Source organism: Tachypleus tridentatus, chromosome 7, assembly GCF_004210375.1.
Source record: "Tachypleus tridentatus isolate NWPU-2018 chromosome 7, ASM421037v1, whole genome shotgun sequence".
NCBI classification, from domain to species: Eukaryota; Metazoa; Arthropoda; class Merostomata; order Xiphosura; family Limulidae; genus Tachypleus; species Tachypleus tridentatus.
The window spans coordinates 132500356-132523772 of record NC_134831.1 but is presented as its reverse complement, the minus strand read 5'-3'; the positions used below and the strand labels follow the sequence as shown (position 1 = coordinate 132523772).

General features: G+C 32.9%; 1 protein-coding gene across 10 annotated transcripts in view; it reads left to right on the top strand.

Annotated features, from left to right (window-relative positions):
* LOC143256625 (disks large homolog 1-like) overlaps positions 1-23417 on the top strand; it is a 230050-nt gene that overhangs the window by 166055 nt on the left and 40578 nt on the right. For all 10 annotated transcript variants that reach the window (XM_076514070.1, XM_076514077.1, XM_076514073.1 and 7 more), the window contains 7 exons: positions 636-683; positions 958-1082; positions 3313-3415; positions 6235-6438; positions 10655-10847; positions 11767-11839; positions 22916-23072. In XM_076514070.1, coding sequence (XP_076370185.1) covers positions 636-683; positions 958-1082; positions 3313-3415; positions 6235-6438; positions 10655-10847; positions 11767-11839; positions 22916-23072 — 903 coding nt within the window. The remainder of the gene's footprint in view (positions 1-635; positions 684-957; positions 1083-3312; positions 3416-6234; positions 6439-10654; positions 10848-11766; positions 11840-22915; positions 23073-23417) is intronic.

The following is a 23417-nucleotide window of genomic DNA, read 5'->3' as shown; positions in this document are numbered from 1 at the left end:
TTACCTGATATTTTAATGAAAATATCTTTTGTGGCCATACTTCATAAAGTCTTGAATAGTCAAGACTTTGAGCGTGTGCTTTCTTATAGCAAAGCCACATTGGGCTATCTGCTGAGATCTCCAAGGAAGACTTTGAGAAATCCCAACATAGGCTTACAAACAGTGTTTTTGCACTTGTTTTTGTATTTTATGTTTTCAAGTTACAAAATATAAATAAAGAAAACATGTTTCATTATATGAAGAAGTTTTTGTTTCTTTATTCTTAAGTCGAAATATATTTTTCAGTGAGTATTTAAAGAATAACAGACAAAGAAAACTTTGTAGAAATGATAATGCTGTGCAAAAAACAAATAGTTTTGTTATAATGATAGTGATATAAGTTAATGTGATATTCTAAGTGCACAGTTTCTGAAAGCATGCTACACGACAATATATCACAAGAGGTTATTTTTTGTAAAGATTTCATCTATCTAACTGGTGTTGACTGCAAACTGTGTTTACTAAAAGAGAAGTAAGTTACAAATGCTGATTTCAGATTCACCAGTAATTTACCAATCTTTTGTTTTAAACTCTCTGTTGAACAGATCATCAGATATGTTTCGTAGCATCAGCATTGTTCCTTTTCTCTTGTTTAGATAAATGGCAAAGAAGACTGGGAATATCAAGAAGTAACACTAGAAAGGGTTAGTAGAATATACTTCATAAAATGATATTTTGTGACTTCTACTGTATTATAATAAACTTTAAATAAAGATAAAAGTGCTTAAGAAAGAAAGTAGCTGATTTTATTGTATCAGTAACTAATATTGTCATACCAATCTTGGAGAAGTTATTCATAATCAATGATTTATACTGATCCACACAACACGGTATATTTTATCTGTATAGTTCACTTATAAATACTTTTTAGTGTGTCAAAATCATATAGAATACATTTCATTGGGTATTTGTTTCTAGGGAGGAGCAGGGTTAGGGTTTAGTATTGCTGGGGGGATTGATAATCCACACGTTGATGACGATCCTGGTATTTACATCACTAAACTCATTCCTGGGGGAGAAGCAGCAGTAGATGGAAGGCTACAGTAAGTGCTGCTTAAATTTCTTTGTATGGAAGTTTCAGCTGTGTCTTATTTGTATCTCAAACTTGTTCCTTTGGTAAAGATTTAAATGAAACTAATTTAGAAGAGACTTACAATCTTGTGTGTCTGGGATTATTATGTGATAAAATTATGTGTATCTAACATGGTGTATAAGTGTGTGTGTTTGTGATGTGATCTTTTTTTTGTTGTTGTTTGAAAGTCTTTGTGTTTTTGCTGATATGTGTTTCTGTGTGCAGAAGTGATAATGTTTTATCTCACATTTAATTTTAAAATGATTCTGATTACAAAACCAGCAATTACATTTCTTTAACTTTCATCAGCCCCCACCCTCATTGATATAAATATATGGATTTAGTGGTTTTTGTTGTAAATGGAATTATGCATACAGAGTTTGAGTACATTTAAATGTTCATGTCACATCACAGCCACAGGGCCATTATAAAGCCCTACTGGAGCAGAATGTCTCGGAAATACGTTTTGTCGTTGTTTAGAATTTTATAGGTGATATGATGCCACAAAGATGTAGCATTGGAGAAGGCTATGTTACAGCCCTTTTGGTCATATGATCATACCACAAACATATGTTCAGATCAGTGATTTAAAATTTTATAGACAGAGACATTCTTTGAAGTTAATGGTGTTGGAAAAAATAAGTAATATGATTTACCTAAGCCACTCTAACCATCAAGAAAGATAACTGAAACAAATTGTATCTCAGCCATGATAAGCAAAGAGGCATCTTGTAACAGGTGAGAATTTATGAGCATAAAGGTAAGTGGCAAAACCTATCCATGTATCTTGGACAATAATACACAACATAGTCAAGAAGGATCTCCATCTAGAAATGAGGCCAGCAGGGTATAGGTTGATGAAGATAATGCTTCCAGTCATGCTTCATGTATAACCATTGCATAATTCAATGAGCTGGAGAATGAAAAAGGTATTTATGCTGTTTCATACAAAAAAATACTGGTCAAGTCACAGTATTTATTATCTATAGACCTCTGTGCAATCAGACTGTTGAAATATATGCTGGGAAACTGTTATCCTCTTATATTGCAATGAGCTTTTTATAGTAGAAACTACACTGCAGGACTGTTATCAAAACTGCATGATTGTTAGATAAAGCACAACTGGACATGACAACATGCACAGTAATAATGTGGTGAAGCTCCAAGGTCATTTTAATAAAATGTACTCCACCTCTGTGTGTATTCATGCTTTTGTTATTTCATAAAATAGTCTTCAAGAAGATATAATGTCCTTGTTTTTATTGTGATGTAGATTAAGTGATTTAATTAAATAATTTTAGGATGTGAGGATTACTTCAAAACCTTAGCAAACACTTGGCCATGATATTTTTTAAGTTGATACATACAATAAATGTTCTGTTTGATTGCAAACATCCTTTATGGTTTATGACTGACTGTTAGTGACTGGATGACAAACTGATACTTAATCAGTTTCAGGTTTGCTTGGATAGGAGGCAGTGTAAATGTCTGTATGTCAAGTTTCACTAAATGTCATTGTTGTGGCATGCTTCCAATGTTAATGTGTGCCTTTTACAGATAGGTTGACCATTTGTTGATATTAATATAAATAGTATAACTATTTAAAATCTGATTGCTAGGTTTGTCCTCAGTTTTCCTTTATTTTGCAACAAAATTTGCCCCGATTGTATTGTGAAAGAAAATTTTAAAATGCGGAAAGATATATATATTGTATATTGTATTGTTTTGCTGTGTTTGTCTTTCTTTCTGTTGATAATTGTATTAACTTCTTTTCTGAAACTGCTGTGTTCATATATACAAGTTATTAATGAGAAGAAAAGAAAGCAAAAAGAGAGTCAACTCCAAGAGTTGTCAGAATTATAAAACTGTTTGTGTAGTGAGAGGTGCTACCATACTTGCAGTTTACTTCAATTTCATTTCAATCTGTGTCTTTCAAAATGAGGATACCTCATTAAGATCAGGTAAATATTTAGTTTACATTTATTTTTGCTATAGAGAGCACACTGTAATATGAAGAAATTTGAGATGCATACATCAAAAGTTTTTTGTTATTGAAGTCATAGGTCTCGGCAGAGATATGGACAACACAATGAGGTTTTCAATTTTCATAACTCTTTACTGGTGTTGAATTATTGAATTCTAGTATTTACACTGTAAAAACTCACTTAAAACTGTGTGTTTCATATTTTCTGGTGATTCAGGGTAGATGACATAATACTGAAAGTAAATGAAGTTAACTTGGTTGATGTGTGTCATTCCATAGCTGTTGAGGCACTGAAACGAGCAGGAAATACCGTTCATTTGGTAAGTGATACAAGTTTTATGATTAAAATATTAAGCTTTTTTTCATAATATTCATTAATTAGTCCTTAAGATGATCTGAGTAAGAGATCAGATTGATGTTTTGCTAAAACTTGACAAGTTTTCTTCCATTCTTCTGCAGTATTTGAAATTATTGATTTAAAACTTTTATTTTTCTTTGGAAGCTCCTTGGATGTTTTTACTTTGCAGTGTAGTATGTTAATATCTGATACCTTTACACATATTACTGTGAAGTATATATCATTGTTCAACTTAATGGTTATTTTCACTTAGATTTGATTACTTGTGATATAAATTGCCATCCTTAAAAATTTAAATAATTTTTTTTCAAAGATCAAAATATGTTATAATAGGAAAAAACAAACTCTGTGTTAATGTATTTGAATCACAGTGATTGTTTCATTAAACACATAAAAGATAGACAATTTACTGTTCTGTTTCAAATCACACTTTCTTCAAATAATTAAGTCATTATATGCCAATCATACATTTCTGGGCTATTTTATGCCTCAAAGTGGAATGTTGTAAGAACAAAGAATCTGTTACCTTTGATATATAACTTTACAAAGAGAGAGTTTCTAATTAATAATAAACCTAAACATCAAAGTAAAAGGCTTTAGAAAGGTCATAGTTCATGATTCATTTCCTTTATTTAGAGGTGAGTAAAAATTGTATTAGTAATTTCCTGCCCTCTTCTAGCCAGGCATAAAGTTGCAGACACATTATTCAACTTATGACCACAGTCTGAGTGGACATAAAATGAAATGCTTCTTTCTTCTAACCAGTATCAATACTTTTGGATAATACTTAAACTCGATACTTAAAATAGCTAGTATATGTGTCTACCTAGGATTATGAAATGTCATGAAACAAATACTTAATGATTAAAATGCATTGATTCATCAGTTATACACATGTTGGCCATAATCTCAATATCTCAGATGGTTCAGCCAGTTTAAGAGATTTATGTTAATTCTATGTTCATATAATAAGCTGGTAATGCAAAACAATCTTCACAAGTAAATATGTTTACATAATAATTTTAACCAGTACTGCTGATGAAATTATTTTAAAGAAATAATAGAATTTACAGATACATAAAAACTAGCTGTTAACTGTGTGAGTTTAAGTGGCTTCAGTAGTATGACTCTAATTCAGCTAAACATCTGAGTTAAGTAGTTATCACACATTAAAATTTAACTATAACATTGGACAGCTGGATGGAAGAGATAGTATTAAAAAATGAATATTTATGTAAATAAAAATAAGAATGTAAAGGAATAACAAAATTGTGCAATAGATAATATAGTTATCAATATGCTATTTAGAATAACCAAGTTATTGTAATACATAAAGACAAATTAACTTATAAAATATGCTATTAATTAATCCGAGTGCAACTGTTTTCTTCAGCTAGAAGTAATAAATAGAATTAAACCCTAAGAACTGCCTATATATATAAATTTTTAAGCCAAAACAAAACACATTAAAATTAATCAAAATATGCTGCATTAAAAAAAAAAAATCCTAGGGTACAAGCTACAATGTGGGATTATAAAATGTATTCTAGGTTTTGGAGGTGACTGAAGATGTAGACCCATATTGTAGTGGGGATACACTGTCTGTCAGTCTTAATCTTCAATTTGCTAGTCTCACATGAGAAGATTAGAAATTAGGAAAGCGAGATGTGGGTTCTTAAACCCACAATGTCCCACATCTATATCACCTTTACTGCCTGCAGACAGTTGTGGAAAGGTGACTGCTCTCCCAAGTTAGATAAGAATAAGAAAAAGATAAACATAAAAAGAGGGGAAAAAATTAAATAAAAAATAAATTAAAAAAGAAAAAACATTAAATATTTTCATCTTTTTATGTTTATCTTTTTCTTATTCTTATTTTAACTTGGGAGAGCAGTCACTTTCCCACAACTGTCTGCAGGCAGTGAATGGTGATATAGATGTGGATGTTGTGGGCTTGAGTACCCACATCTTGCTTTCCTAATTTCTAATTTTCTTATGTGAGACTAGTGAATTGGAGGTTAAGACTTGATAGATGGTGTATCTCCACTGTAATGTGGGTCCTACTATGCAGTCACCTCCAAAACCTAGGATACATTTTATAATCCCACTTTGTAGCTTGTACCTTAGGATCATTTTTTAAAAAATGTAGTGCATTTGTGTAATTGTAATGTGTTTTGTTTAGGCTTAAACATTTATCATTATAATATAATGAATCAGAGGTTGGAATTTGCTGTTTTTAATGCAGTCCTTCCTCATGATTTTGTTTGTTAATTTAACTTCTTTAAATGTAAGTATTTAATTTTGCTAATATATATATATATATGTTATAACCATAAAATTTCAAGCCATAAATCAAAACACATTAACATGAATTTTTTAAAAATATGCTGCACATTTTTAAAAAGAATCCTAGGGTACAAGCTACAACATGGAATTATAAAATGTATCCCAGGTTTTGGAGGTGACTGTGGAAATAGGACCCACATTTTGGTGGGGATACACTATCTATCAATAACATAACTCATTAAGAATGTTTTATTCAGAAGTATAAAATTTTAAAATAACATTTTCTGTTTTATTGAAAATTTTAAACTGGACTGTTTGATTAATAAGGTTTATATTAGGCTCTTCAATTTAGTGAAAAATCACTTTTTCCATAGTATATTCTAGAGGATACGTTATATCACATAATATTTTACAAAATCATTGTAGTTGTTTATGTTATTTGTTTAACATTTATTTTTCAGATGTGGTATTAACAATTTATTGTACACATTTCAGTTTGTGAAGAGAAAGCGACCTCATCAAAGTTATGTTTTAACAATAGAACTTGTTAAAGGGACCAAAGGTCTTGGATTTAGTATTGCAGGGGGAATAGGTAATCAACATGTAGTAGGAGACAATGGAATTTATATTACTAAAATTATGGAAGGAGGAGCAGCTCATTTAGATGGTACACTGAAAGTCGGAGATAAACTGATTGCTGTAAGTAATACATTGTGAAAAACATATTGTAAACTTAGTATTTGTTGTATCACTGTCACTGGATATTTCATTGTCTTAGAGAAATTTTAGGTAGATTATTTGACTGTAGTGGATTTCATTTGCCAAGTATGTGGGAGTAGATGATTTTTCAGTCTCTGTGCTGAAACTATGGAAACCCTAGTAGAACCACAGGTCAACAAATGAAAGTACACCAAGAAACCACAATTCTTTCTGTCCTGAAAAAAATCAGTCTTATCTGAAAATAGTTGTCATGATTACAAATGCGTATGACCACCGAAGTCTGATTATGAATTAACACTATTTTGGTATGATTATATTATTATTTTTAAACTTACTTGTTTTTAATTTTTATTTAACTAGTTACCAATTATAAATTAGGTTTTTCATCCTACACTTTTGATAATAACCTGCTGCTGTCTTCAGGGAATGACCTTTTTTCACATTTCAACCTTGGTCCTTGTGGTAGAAAGTCTGTTGTTTTACAGAGTTAACTGGGGTTTCACCCACTAGGACTTAAATCAACTATCTATGTAAATATTTTCAAGAGGTGTGTCCAGGTTCTGGTTACTTCTGTGCTAAGTTGGCTATTTAATCAGTTAGGGGGACATAGAAGTCATATTTTATTTCTTCTGTATATTCATATACTGTTGTTTTAGAATTATTCCAGTTTATTGTATGGTCTTCTCTGGCATGATGGGCTATTGAAGATTGCTCAGTATTATTGAGTCTATTATGCTCCAGAATGTTAACATTTGTTGGTCTTTCTGTTTCTACAGCCTACTGAAATCCATATTCGCAGGGCATATTGTAAATGGTGTTTCACTTCTTCATCAGGTATTTAGGTGCTTTGATATGAACAAACTGTAATTGCACTGTGTCTTCTGAAATAGTTTCTGACTCAATGCTTTTTATATACATGCTGTATGTTTTCAGAGAGGACTCTGACATGAAGGAAATGGCTCCATGTATGTAATTTTCTTCCTACCTGTTCTTGCATGGCACTTATTTTCTTATTTATCAAGAATATGCTGGAAGAAAATTACATTTATTGAAGACAAAATTCTATTCAGAAGCCACAAAACATCATGAAATTCCAGTAAGTTTTCTTTAAATCATTTTAATGCCTAACAAACAAGAAATGCACCATTCATAAAATACCCTGTGTTTGGATAGATAAATTACTGAGTTATATATAATTAGACTTAGGTGATATAGACATGTTAATCAATGACAGTGATCTGTATCTGATCACCACAATCCTACTGTAAGTTCTTGGCTGAACATAACTTCAGAACTGACCACATCATCAGCAGAATCATTGGCACATTCTTAGTATAGCACAGTACTTGAGCAAGATATGAATTGCTCATTAAGATTAACTTGCCTACTTTCAACTGTAACTGAGTTTAAAAGTTAATGAAATTTAGACTTCTGCTTTGTGAGCATACACATCACACAGAAGACATCACAAACCAGCACTTGCACTCTTCACATTTACTCTAATGATGTTATGTTACCAAACATGAACAGTCAAGTCTTTCCAACTATGCTACAAAACCAACTCTACATAAACTATTAATGCAGATTATTCAGTTACATAATAAATTTTCAGCACAAATGCTTAAATCTCATTCACTCCTGAACTTTAGGCAAAAACAGTCCATAAAACTAAAATCCAGCACAGAACATTATGATTTACAAAATTGTGTGTATTATTTGAGTTTGTTTTACAAAATATAATGCTTCATTTATTGCATTGTACAATTTATTTTTATATCTAAATTCTAAGAACTAACTTTAAATGTGTTTTTGATATGTATTTCTAAAATATAAAAATATGTAATGATTATAACAGTTTCAGTAATCCCAGAAAGTGATTATATTGATATCTATGAGATATATAATTATTTCTTATTCTTATAACATTCATTTGATTTCCTTCTATTCTCCCCCAGCATCTTGAATTTTTTAGGTTAATCTTTACAGCATTCATAAACTTTAAATGATTTCATTCTAAATGCTAACTTGCACTTTGGCAGGTGATTCTTAAGTAAGAGATTTCAGTTTTATACAAACTTAGATATTTTTGTATCACTGACTCACAGTTGTCAATTATTCTTTTTGCAAATATATATATAAACACACTCACAAATACATTAAAAATATGCATACTTAATCATATAAAGGTCCAATTCCACATCAGCAGGAAAATAACAGTTAGTCAATGTAAGTTCCTGTATTTAATTCAAAAATGTTCATTTACGTTCTTATATAAAAAAACTTTTACATTCTATAATTATTTACCTTTCTCCCTTCCTCTTTACACCAGTCCAGGTAAGTCTGGATTATTCAACTTTCTAAAAGATGTTGTACTTTAGAAATGTGTGGCACAGCTTTCAGACCAGAAACTTATTAGTAACTGATGTAGAATAGAAGTTTTCTTACTTTTTGTTTCTAAATAAAAACTTGAAAGCTTTGGAAAGGAAACAGTTTACAAAATCAAAAACAGGATTTTAAGCGTTTACTTATTTATTTCACAGTTTAGATGTCTCTGATTGAATGTCTATACATACATATACTACTATAAGCAATTACAGGATAATCAGAATTTGTAATAGTGTATTATTTTTGGGTGGAACTGATTTCTCTCAAGAGTAAAATGAGATATGTCTGCCATGTAACAGGTGATTCAACCAAGACATATTATAAAGTAGTTCTGTATTTCCCTGGAACAAATTGAGTTCAGTCATTATATAGCAATATGAAGATAACAATGTAAGCATCAGCATGTAGAATAATAACTTGTAGTTGAGAGGTATACATCTTGTGAAACTGTAATTTTAGAATATTGCACTTACACAGAGAAATTAATTCTACCCACATGACTGGTCATTTCCCTTAAAATATAAGGGAACTTATAATCTCGAGGTATCACCTGACCTGCCATTGGAGAAAACTGCTGTCTACTTTCTTAGACTAGGTGTAACTTTACAGTTGTCTTTTCCATGGGCAGATGGTATATTATCATTGATAACAATGCAGAACAATGGGTTGTTAGTGCTAAGATAATTTAATACCTTTCTTGACCACATGTTATGTAAAAACTTCATTTACCTAGAATAAATGAAAAATTTTGAAGACATTTAAATTGATAAAGGAGGTTAGCAAACACTTATATTCCCCAATTCTATACTTATGTCAAGTCACATCCACCATTGTGAAATAAATTCAATTATGCTCCATTCTTCAATTTATTGTTAAGAAATGTAAGGCACCTTATAATTGTTTATATGATCAGAGATGCTACTAAGTAGCCAATCAGCCTATACTGTGTAGAGTGGTTTTATACAGTCCTGTCTCATTCATTAGTTTGAAGTGAACTGGGAAGTTTAGAGTACTTCAAGTTGCTCATGGACCATGGCTAATGTTTTAGAGAATACATTTGGAAGTTTTATTTGTAGAGTATTTAGTATTTCATTAGCAGAATGTAGAACTACACTAAAACTAATTGTGCAGTTGTTCATACAATTGAACGAAGAAGGCCATCATCCACAACAAAAGTGGACATCTGTTACATGATGCTTTTGGCTTGCCAAGGTCATAAAGTAAATGTTTTGTGAATCAATCACATGTTTGCAGCTACAATGGGATATTATGACAGTGTACAGGTGACTGGAAATTGGCCTCACTAAACCACCCAAGGAGATTTGTTTTTCTCATAGCAAGGTACAAGATTGCCCATCCTGCAATGGGGTCAAGAACATGTTTGGTAAACCAAAAACCATGCAAAGCAGTTCTTAGTTTTACAAATGTGTCATGCTCGCTCTACATTCAAATAATAGAATTATACCCATATTGAGAGAATATGGAACCAGATAAACCACTTATTTTCAAACAGGAACATGATATGTGTCATGGTGATGAAAGTACTTGAAAGAATAGGAATAGGCACAGGTCAGTCTGGCTATCCACTGTGTACATGAAGGGGAATTTGATACTCTTTCAGTACTGACAAAACTATTTTCTTTTTTTACATATAGCAATTTTACATTTTTGTAAAGTAACAATTCTTAGTAGGTGATAGGAACTGATACTTTCTGTACCACAAATATAACATTTTAAGTTGTCATGAAACATTGAACTATATTTGAAGTAATATGCTATTCATTTTTTTTTCTCTGACCTATAATATTAGGTCAATGACAGAAAACTAGATAATGTAACTCATGAAGAAGCTGTTGCTACTTTGAAAGCGACTTCTAACCATGTAGTCCTCACAGTGAAGAAACAAATACCACCACCTGTGTATATGAATCACTCACTACCACCACCCCTTCCCCCTACTCAACCTGCTCAAGAAAACATTCGTGTAGTCACTCCCACATCATGTAAGTATACACAGTCTGGTTTGAAACAAGGAATATAAAGACAGTCACAGGATTCTATGAACATTTTTAATGGATATGATAGAAGTATGCTTCCATCATAATGTGCTTCTAAAGTTTTATTGCACATAAATAACACTGAACTTTGTGAAATATGACAAAATGCTCTTGTAGTTAAATCATTCTGAACAGCTGTTTGGGATAAGTGAAAAAAAGGAGTTTCTGAAAAAAAAATATTTTTAATTCTGTTTTTAATAAAACACCTTCAGGAAATTATCAACAATTATTTCTGTTTTCAGTACACAAGTCCAATGTGAATTGCATTTATATCTGAACACCTAGTAGACTTCCTTAACCTTTCTGTTTGGAATATTGAAGTATATTGTTAACTCCATGTACACCTACAGTTATAATTATAAAAAAATATATATATATAAAACCCTCTAATTGTTTTGTCTTTTGCTAAGTTTTAATCTTTGGTTGAATGTTTATGTTGAATAATTTGCTTTGAAAATGTTTGATTTTTACTAAGTGCATGTTTTAAATGGTTTAATTTTTTACTAATGCTTCAGATCATTGAATCTTGTATTAACAAATAGCTAACTAGTTTGTTTTTTCTGTTTTGTTTTTGAAAAGGTTTTTTTCCTTTTGCTACATGGATTCTATGAACAAGCTATCTCCAAACGTTTATAGTCTAAATAAATCTCATTTAGTTCCATTAGTACAGTACAGTATTCTAAATTTATAATGAAGGAAAACCATTACAAAATGCTGTCTTTATTAATGGGTCGTATCTCGTTTTATTTTCATTTACTGATAAATAATGTTTTGCTTCTTCGTATATAAATTTATGCAAAAATTTGTAGTTAAAAATTAAAAATAACATTTCTAAGGGTGTAATAATAACTTGAATCTTCCACAGTAAATATTCCTGTTACCGAATACCACAGTGAAATGGTAACACCCAAAGAGCCAAGTGAGGAAAATATAACAAGGTAAAATGTGTGTTAATTTATAACAGATAGTATATGATGATAATGTAACATATTGTTTAGGGACAACAAGGGATCTGTTTATCCATCCTGGATGTCCCATCCTCTAAGTCAAATTATTAAATAGATTAATTGAAAAATAAAGCCAGTCCTTATCAGTCATATATCTATCAAGCTCCATTTTAAATTCACTCGAATTTACAGCATCCACAACATCTAAAGAAAACCCATTCTGTAGGCCAACCACCCTATTTGAAAAGTAAAACTGTTTTAGCTGAAGATGGCTTCTACCTTGCCTAAATCTGTATTTGTGTCTCCTAGTTTTATAATTCTTGATGTTAGGTGTGGAAAATGTTGTTACATCAACATTATCAATTCCTTTTATGATCTTCAACATTTCAGTCAGATTCCCTCTACCTCTCCTTTTCTCAAGGAAAACAATATTAAGATCTTAATTTCACTTCTTATGACAACCCCTCCATACCAGGTACCATTTTATTAACCCTTCTCTGAACCCTTTCCAACAATTCAATGTCTTTCCTAGGGTAAGGAGCCCAAGACTGAACAAATACTGAAAATTTGTGATGATGAGAAACCCACTTGAAGTAAAAAATGTATTTTCAAGATGGTTTTAGGTTAATCTGAAGATGATCTAGGAACGTCGAAACATTTTTCTATACTTTATTTTAATTAAAGTGTTAATTCCCATACCAGCCATCTTGAGAATACAGTACTCAGAATGTGGCCTAATCAGTGAGCTATGCAATGAAATTATAACCTCTTTAGACTTGTATTTAATATTTCTGTAGATACAACCTAAAATCCAATTTGCCTAACGTTTAGGGACAACACACTACTTGGATGGATTTAGAGACTGACCGACTGTTCCACCAAGATCTTTTTCTTTTGTGACACTGTTAAGGTTATTCCCATCGAAATTGTAATTTAAATTATGATAACCCACATAGACTGTTTAATCGTTTAATAAATGTATGTTTTAAATGTCTTTTTTATTTTGCATTTGTCACAGTTAAAACCCATTTCTTATTTATTTACCCAACTCACTAAATGATTTAAATCATTTTGTAAAGCAGCAGCATCCTCTTCACAGCCAGCAAAACCCAGCAAATTTTAAGTAATTTATTGGTCATTCTTTTATCTGTGTCATTAATATAAATACAAAAAAAGAGCATTGGTCCTAAGACTTATCCCTGAGGTACACCACTTGCAACATTAATCCAGTTTGACTCTGTTTATAACAATTCTCTTCTTTCTGCCATCAAGCCACTCTTTGATCCAATTAATTATCTTGCACACCTACAGAGATAAGTTTCTTTATAAGCCTTTTGTGTAGCACTTTGTCAAGTGCCTTTTGAAAATCCAGATGTACCACATCTACTCCATTTCCCTCATCTACATAAACAGTAACATTTTCAGAGAATGTTGAAAGATTTGTAAGGCAAGATTTTCCCTTGGTGAAATTATGTTGAATGTGCAATGAAATTCTAAACTCTGTTAAATGACTTTGCAAGATATCTTTTATTAGACCTTCCAAAACTTTTCCCACAACTAATGTAAGAGTAATATAATAAGCCTATATGTACTGGAACAACTATTATTACCTCCCTTGAAGGTAGGAGTTACATTAGCTAACTTCCAATCCTCTGGTACCTGCCAACTATTCAAGGACTAAGAAAAGAAAAGGTTATTAAGTGGCTCAGATATTCAATCTTTAACCTTTAAAAACTCTCCAGGAAATATCTGGCCCAGGAGCCATATCTTTCTTTAAACATTCCAATTTTATTTTAAAAAAAATTACAATTTATGTGATTGTCTTGTTCAGTTTTGGTTTCATCTATCAATTGCTCAAGATGAGAAATACTGCTTAAATATTCATTAGTAAAAACTGAATAAAAATCAGAATTTAATAACCTAACCATTTCATAATCATCAGATCTAGTCTTTCTTTATCATCATTCAAGGGTTCTATCTCAATCCTAACATTTTGTTCACCTTTAATGTACTGTAAAAAATTCTTACTTTTAATTTCTGTTTTCAGCCAAATTTTTTCATACATCCTTTACAATGTCCTGTTTGACTGACTTTCTGTAACAGGAGTCAATTTAAATATCATAATTTTGTGATGATTTTCTTTAGTTTTATCTCTCATACCTTTTGTGAGACAACCGTTTTTTTTAACTTGCAGCCACACTTTTCTTTCTGTAAGGAACATATTTATTTAGAATATTGAAAAATATAAATTTGTAACATTTGCTCAGCTTTTCCAAATCATGCAGTACAATTCTAACTATTTAACTTCCTAACTCTAACTACATTTTGGACACATTTATGGCCTTATAGAGGCCTTAAACGTTTCATATTATGATGCAATGACGCTCAATTGAAATAACAAGAAAAACTGCATTTGTAAACAGTTACGTAAACAAACCTGTCATAAACTTTTAAAAATGACCGAGTTTAACACTTGCACTATACTTGAACGGAAACAGTCGTGTTTGTCTAACAGTTAGCTAGTTTTAAAGAAATTTGTGCTGCTTTATAGTAGATTATTGTTGTCTTTAATTACACTAATATAAAGTGTTCAGCTGTAAAAATCTCTTACAAATGTTCCAAATTTAAAAAAGAAACTCCTATCTAGTAGTGGCTACGATACAAATAACTAGTTTGTAGTCTACATTTTTTAATACAGTATTAATGATTAATAGTTTTGTTTTTAATTTACTTTCTAATTAAGTATATATTATTACATCATTGACTTAAATTCCAAAACCTTCTTTATCATTAAAACGTGTGTATTTGAAAATGATCCCACCTGTTGACATATAATATAGTGTAAAACCTGTAACTTGTAATAAAGTAGTAACAACAATTGTTTAAGAGTGGAAAACGAATTATTTTAATTTCAGATACACTTCTCAGTACGAACACATGTACATTTAAACTGTAAAACGTATTTTTAGATTGCAGAAAACGTGGAGAAACTCCAGTTAAACTCTTTAAGCGTGCAAGGCAAAGGAAATTTAAATGTCTTCACGTGCGATGGTAATATTAACATGCGTTGTGGAACAGTGTAGGTTAGGGCTGATGATGTATTTACACAGATGTTCAGCTATTACTATATCCTGAAGCAATGTTGACGTGACTTACGTTATATGTGTGTTTAGCAACGGATGTTAAAATACACTCTTTACATAATTTCCACTTACACCGTTTCTGTTGTCGAAGATGGTTACGAAAAGTAGTTAGGACATAACGAGGTAAGTAAAGGTGGGTGAAGAACGCCCTCTATGTTTTGTTAGTTGGTACTGTACGATAATATAATAGGTAAGATAACCTTTTCAGATTCGTGTAACTTATTGGTGAACGTTCTACCCGAAGAATGCTAAGCTTCCACACATAACCATTTTGTGTGTTATTACTGCAAAGAAAGACTTCTACTGTGTGGTATATAGTAATGTTACACTTGTAACAGGAACTGTAGTTTCGTTGAGTAAGTTTGTTTGTTTTTTTGACAAATTATTACGCGCTTATGTGTGGCAAACACTGTGCTTTTGATTGTTGTAACGTTTCGAATAAATCATGTTCCTCAGATTGCAAACCGAATGTGTACCAGAAACAGTGTTTAGTACTGTATTTACTCCAATTATATGGTTAAAAGCATGTCTAATGAGCCATAATTAACTGGTTTTCCTGTAGTAAACAAAAATGTTAATTGGTTTTTAGATACGTATTTCCTGTTCGCGATGTGTACCAGATTGTGGGAAAAAAAAAATCTCGTATAACTGTGCTACCAACTTTTTATGGTAAACTAGTACCCAGTAAGGAAGCAAGGGTAATAATGCTCCTATTAACTTTATTCTTTCGCTATTAAATCCCTAATAATCTTATTAGAAATGCTAGATACATATCCTGCTATGTAGAAAGCAATAATTGACTCGTATGAAAAAAGTGTAAACGTGCCCTACTATTTCTAGGGTTTTTATCCCCATTTTCAAGCGAAAATCCTAAACCGAAATAGCCCGTGTACGTTGGCACACGAAATTAGGGTAATGAACCAGTTGATTCTATGTGATGGACGCTAACATTCACATTTACACAAATAATGAATTATCTTTATTTTGAGATTGTGAAGGTGGTGTTTTCAGTACGCGTAGTTTCATTCTTGTAACAATTAGAAATCTGGTAGCTCGGGCGTTCGACTCGCTACTATATCCGAATGACGGGACCTAACCCGTCGCCGTCTTTTGGCCGTGAAAGCATTATAATGTGACGGCTGTTGGTAAAGAACAGCCCAAGAGCTGACAGTGAATGCTGACTAAGCTGTCCTCCCTCTATTTTTACATTTATTAAGTTTAGGAATGTTTGTTTTATTTGATTTGAATTTCGCGCAAACCTACACGAGAGCTATCTGCGCTAGCCGCCCCTAATTTTAGCATTGTAAGACTAGAGGGAAGGCAACTAGCCATCACCACCCACCGCCAATTTTTGGGCTTCTCTTTCACCAACGAATAGTGGGATTGATCGTCACATTATAACGCCCCCACGGCTGAAAGGGCGAGCATATTTGGTGTGACGGGAATTTGAACCATTGACCCACAGACTGCGAGTCGAGCGCCCTAACTACCTGGCCATGCCGAGCCTAAATTAGGAATGGCTAGCGCAGATAGCCCTCGTGAAGCTCTGCGCGAAATTCATAATGAAACTAACAAACAAACCCTCCTCCCCTTATTCTATCGTTTCATGATTAGAATCGGTTATCACAGATGACGCTGATTAATTGTGTGAAAAAAAAAATTAACAAAATAAGCATTAATCCAGAAATATTCAATCCAATAATAAGTGTAGGTTATTGAAAAATATAAATTTGTCACATTTGCTCAGCTTTTCCAAATCATGCAGTATAAATCTAACTATTTAACTTCCTAACTCTAACTACATTTTGGACACATATTTATGGCCTTATAGAGGCCATAAGAGATTATCGGTTATCACAGATGACGCTGATTAATTGTGTGAAAAAAAATTTAACAAAATAAGCATTAATCCAGAAATATTTAATCCAATAATGAGAAAACGTATGTTTTGGTGTCCACGTACATTTTATCACTGTTTATAAAACTTCGTGTTATTTCTTGTCGTTATGCGTGTAATTTGCACAGTAATAACTCGCAACAGGTACGAAGAAACTACCATAATCTCAGTGTACATTTTTGTCACTCACCGATGCTTCGTTTTTCTTAGTCCGGTTATTGAAATGAAATATATTCGTGAAATTAAATGGTGGTCATTGTCACTTAGTTTTTGAAAGTAATTAGTTAACATCTCAAGAAGAGAAGGAGGTAATAACTTTTCCAAATTGGTTTCTCTCCTTATTTGTAGGTAATCAAATCGCACGTAATATCTGCATGTATATTCTCTCTGCTGTGATGTTTTATGGCTCCAATATTTATTAGCCGTCGGATATAGGATAATTTTATGTAAATGTCATACTTTCTTTTTATGACTCCAAACTTTGTTTGACCGTCGGACATAAGACAGTTTTATGTAAATGTCATACTTTGTTTTTATGGCTCCAAACTTTGTTTGACCATCGGACATAAGACAGTTTTATGTAAATGTCATACTTTGTTTTTATGGTTCCAAACTTTGTTTGACCGTCGGACATAAAACAGTTTTATATAAATGTCATACTTTGTTTTTATGGCACCAAACTTTGTTTGACCATCGGACATAAGACAGTTTTATGTAAATGTCATACTTTGTTTTTATGGTTCCAAATTTTGTTTGACCGTCGAACATAAAACAGTTTTATATAAATGTCATACTTTGTTTTTATGGTTCCAAACTTTGTTTGACCATCGGACATAAGACAGTTTTATATAAATGTCATACTTTGTTTTTATGGCTCCAAACTTTGTTTGACCATCGGACATAAGACAGTTTTATGTAAATGTCATACTTTGTTTTTATGGCTCCAAACTTTGTTTGATCATCGAATATAGGACAGTTTTATGTAAATTCATACTTTGTATGTAACTGAGAGAGCAGCACATTTTTAAAAACGGATTCTGAGAATAATAAAACTTCGTCAAAAGCCTCAAACTTTTCGTGTCTTCTGCTAGCATGGACCCAAAGTCTATAGTATTTCTACTCGTTGTTTCTTAATGCTAGATAACCTGTACGTGACCTAGTGATTCACGTGGCGAATTGTGAATCTAAGATTTATGGATCGTTTCCCGTTGGTGCAAAAAATAAAAAGGCACTTTATACTTTTGGCGTTGAAAGATAATTGTGAAATATCACAGTTCAATTAGAGTAGTCAAAGTTTTGGCTGTGGGTGTTGTTGACTGTCTATCTTCCATTTGGTTTGATATTGTTAATTCAGTATTAAAGTGGGTTGGCGCAAGTACTCCTTTTTATATTTTTATGAATATTCGAAAAAATTGCCAATGTTATATATATATATATATATAACAGACCCTGGACAGAAGTTATGTAAATTTATGGTTAATGAAAGGTTACTTTTGAACATGAAAAGTTGTTTGTTTTATACATAACTATAATAAAACAAACCAAAACGCCTATAACAACAGCAAAACAAAATGTGAAACCGTAAATTTGCATGTATCTCCTCATGGACCCACCAAATCTTCAAGCCAAGTTTGGTGAAGGTCCATTAATAGGGGCGAAGTAGTGGTAAAAAACAACAACACGTATATTCATGCCCTGCAAAGTATTTACATGGACATACAACAGACAGCACTATTGTATTTATATAGATGGCGCCAGTGCATCAGATCTGCGTGAGACGTATTCATAACGTCATATTTGCACCTTAAGAGTAGAGAAAAATAAAGTTCTCCGTGACGGGCAACGGAGATGAAACGAGAAAGTCGTGACCTTATTGTAAACCTACGTGAACATAGGATAAAAATTTTGCGAAATTGGGGGCTGCACATCATCTGATAAAAACGTTTTTCCAGTATCATGTAAGCAAGACTTCCATTATAGTATGATAATGAATTTTGGTTCTGTGCATTTGTCGTTTGTCTTTATGTCTTGTGGTTTAAGGGGAAGGGTAAAATTGCAAATAGTTGAAAGTTTATTTTCTGGTTCATAAACAAAGTACAAATTTAGTAATATGGTTTTATAGAGGATCACAATTTAAATAGAGGTTGGTGAAAAGAGTTTTTCATTTATTTTACCACACATAGAGCGTTAGAAGTGGACGTTTGATGTTCGTGTGATGTGAGCTTCAACTTAATACATTAAAATAGCACAGTGAAATTTACTGAAACATGGTGTTCTGTTGTTTACTACAAGAGCCATCTTACATTGAATTTAACACAGCTGTAGCACACTAGCAAAATCTGATTTTCCATATATGCAAACACACACACTCACAGATGCAACTGAAAGTGTTTCATATAAACAACAGTCATGACGTAAGACCGTAGCTCTGAGTTGTTATACACTAGCTATGGGTAGTTATGTGTGCGATAATAGAAACATTTGCTCCAACTCAACTTCAAAAAAGCACAATGCATGTTTGCAACAAACATTTTGCATGATACCCAGTTAAGGATTATCGTTTTGTGAAAAGATTACATCATATTTTAACTTTTATTAGAAAGAATTTACATATATATATTGTTTAATGTTCTTCTTTCTACTTACTAAGACAACGTTTTCATACTGTAGGTCCAAAAGCGAAAACGTTTTTTTAGTAGTTAAAATGTAACACGCGATTGTAGATTTGCAGCTGTTTTCTTCTTGAGCCCAACAGTAACAAGCATTGTGGATCTAACTTAAAAGTGGTTCTACAAGCGGAAATTTTAATATGTTTACACAATATTCTGTTACGTATACATGGTATTTAAGGATGAATGATACGGTTCATCCTGAGCTATTTTCTCAGGGCAGCGCTAGATGGCGAGCCTGCTGTTTATCAGATGCCTCTTCTTCTTTGCTTATGAAAGTGACTGACGTTATTCAAACGTGGCTCTTTTAAGTGTTTTACGTAATGTTCTTATAATGTGTGGTAAGAAATAACTAACAGATATATATAAAGAATGTTTAGATACACAGCATAGAAATGAATGTTTTAACTACCGTTTCCTCAGGCCTAGTGGTTCGTGTGTGGTATTGTGAATCCGAGGGTCAGTGGTCCGTTTGCAGTTGTCGCAAAATTACTCCCCGTTTTCTGTGGTTAAGGCACTCGACTCGTAATCTGAGGGTCGCGGGTTCGAATCCCCTCACACCAAACATGCTCGCCCTTTCAGCCGTGGGGGCGTTATAACGTAACGGTCAATCTCACTATTCGTTTGTAAAAGTAGCCCAAGAGTTGGCGGTGGGTGGTGATGACTAGCTACTTTCCCTCTAGTCTTACACTGCTAAATTAGGGACGGCTAGCGCAGATAATCCGCGTGTAGCTTTGCACGAAATTCAAAACAAACAAACAAACAGTAACCACAAACTAAAGTTAAAACAATACAAAAACAATTTCACTAACACCATTAAATTTTTAGGTTTAATATTTATGCCGATAATAATATTTATAATATTTAATAATATTATTACCAAAGCCAATACAAAAATTAATTTTCTGAAATGCGTTAGTGGACTCAACAAAGGATGCGCAGTCTGAACCACCCTAATAATCTACAAAAATTACATTAGACCTTTGTTCCAGTTTGGCAACCCTACAACATGGCGACTAATCACTAATCAAGACTACATAACCTGCAAAAGAAAGATGGCTAGGTTGTTAAGGCGCTCGACTCGTAATCTGAGGGTCGCACCAAATATGCTCGCCCTTTCAGCCGTGAGGGCGTTATAATGTGCGGTGAATCTCACTATTCGGTGGTAAAAGAGAAGCCCAAGAGTTGGCGGTGGGTGGTGATGACTAGCTACCTTCTCTCTTGTCTTACACTACTAAATTAGGGACGGCTAGCGCAGATAGCCCTCGAGTGGCTTTACGCGAAATTCAAAACAAAGCAAAAAATCGCACTCCGATTGTCAAATTACCACCAGTTTATCTTGAGTGTTTAACTGAAACGCCACTATTGCAGGACCGATTCATCAATTTGGCATCAAGATGTTATAAAAGTAATTCTATAAGGATTTCGAAAACTCGAAAAATTACATGCGTAGCTAGAACTCCTGCCTCCTGGGAAACATCCGAAGATCAATGTCTGGTGTGCATTACGAAAGGACCGCATAATTGGACCATTTGTTTTTAAGGACGAGTTGTTAATGGTGAGAGCTATTTAGAAATGCTGCAAAATTACTTTATTCCTGAACTTACACGATTAGAACTGATAGCAGATACAGTTTAAGCAAGATGGCGCACCTTGTTACTTTGCTCAGAGAGTTAGGCAGTTTCTGAATGAAAATTTCCCTAACAACTGGATTGGAAGAGGTGGACCACTCTCCTGACCACCACGGTAACCAAATTTGAGCCCATTGGATTTCTTTTTATGAGGATATGTAAGAATAGTGTTTATTCAACAAAACCTCGCTCTTTAGATGACCTGTGGATCAGGATAACCAATGGATATTCCTGAAATTCAGCTGCAAAACGTATTTGTAGAACTTCGGAATCGCATCACGGTTTGTATGCCTAATGATGGTGGACATGGTGAAAATTAAACTCTCAACAATAAATCTGTGTAAACATGTAATAAATTATTTCATTAACCCTTTTTACAGGTTGATTTTATGATGTATAAAACTGAAATTACGAAAATTTATAATTGTACAAGGACTTTGTAACGACCCTGTATATTTCTCCTTTTTATACAATAAGTAACATCATGTGAGGGAAATGTGACTTCGATTATGTATTATACCTTTTAGTCGATCTATTTCATTTTCAGCTTTGGGTACTGGACTGGTAGACTATTTGGCGACTGTTCAGTGAAAGTGGTTTTCTTTGGGTACTCCAGTTCCTACCATAAACAACTTCTTCGCCATTGGATTTTTAGATCTTTGGGGCCCCTGCCCGTCAAAGGACTGTCCCCCGCCTACAGCTTTAGCAATGCCAATTTTTCTTTTTATTATTTTTTATTTTATTCTTACCTGCCTCTCAGGGCTGTGGCCTCCTTCCTCACGGAGCTTGTGGGATATAAAACCAAAACTCCTCTCAAGATAAACTGAACTCAACTGTTGATTACTGGTATTGAGTTGTGGCCTTCCTTCTTGTTATTCACTTCCAAATTAAGGAGGAGAGGTAGTATATATATAACCTTTGTAGCTCTACGTAACTCTCCGAAACAAATAAAGCCAAATACGTTTTCCAATAATTATCAAAGCAGACATCACGAAACAAAACCTCTAAAGCTGTAAGATGTTCCAACATTAGCTTAACTCGAAGTACGTTAGGAGTGTACACTTCTTGGAATCCTATAATTAATATTTGTACTAAATTACATATTTATATTAATTAGGCTTAATGTGACTAAAATATACAACTAAGAAATCTATGGAGAGCGTGCACGATACTTTGAAACTGTTATGTGGACAGTTAGGCGGGTTGTGGGTGTTTATTAACACCCACGTCCACATTAGTTAGGATATACCTATAGGTAACACGTGCGCTAAGTAAACATTTTCAAATAGTAATGATGTCATTCGTAAACATCTTTTGTCTCGAAAGCTGTTTTATCGCTAAGAAAACCGGTCTTGTATAATAGAACGCTTAGAAAACTACAATAAGTAATGCTTTCCTCTTGTAAGTAACGATGCTTATTTTATTATTTTTGAGTAAACGAATCAACCGCACATATATAAGTACAACTGTACTGTAAATATAATGTCAGCAAGTGACATTTATGTTTGCTTTAAAAAAAAAGACATTACTTTTTATCAGTTACAAATGTTTTATCACGCTCTGTGTAGGCGGGGGGGGATTTAAATGGATTGTGCTATTGTTCTGTAACTAATTTGCATTGTATTAAAGATAATTTCTGGTTTTAAATCAAATCCACTGCTTTTTTTTTCTGTATTATTCGTATCTTTCAATCGTGTTTTAACCTAAAGATGGCGCTACTATTTCAGAGACCCACGTAAGGTGACTTTAAACAAAGGTACGACGGGCTTGGGGTTTAACATCGTTGGCGGGGAAGATGACGAAGGCATTTTCGTTTCATTCATTCTAGCAGGCGGCGCTGCTGATCTCAGTGGTGAACTCAAGCGGGGTGATCAAATACTTTCGGTAAGTAATTTCATTGTATCCATAAAAGTACAGAATCTTTTCTTTGTGTACGAGTGATAAATGACAGTTTTAAACACTGGTTTATATTGATTCTAACTGTCTGTACGTATTTTATTTCATTTTCTTTTTAAAGTGTCAGTTCACTCAAAAGGGCCTCCAGTGGCTCAGCGGTATGTCTACGAATTCACACAGCTAGAAACCGGGTTTTGATACCCGTGGTGGGCAGAACGTAGATAACCCATTGTGTAGCTTTGTGCTTAATTCAAAAACAAACAAACACTGAGAAGGTCTTTCAAGTGCATTGAAAAAATTAAGAAACTAATAATTTTTGTTGTTGTGGAAATT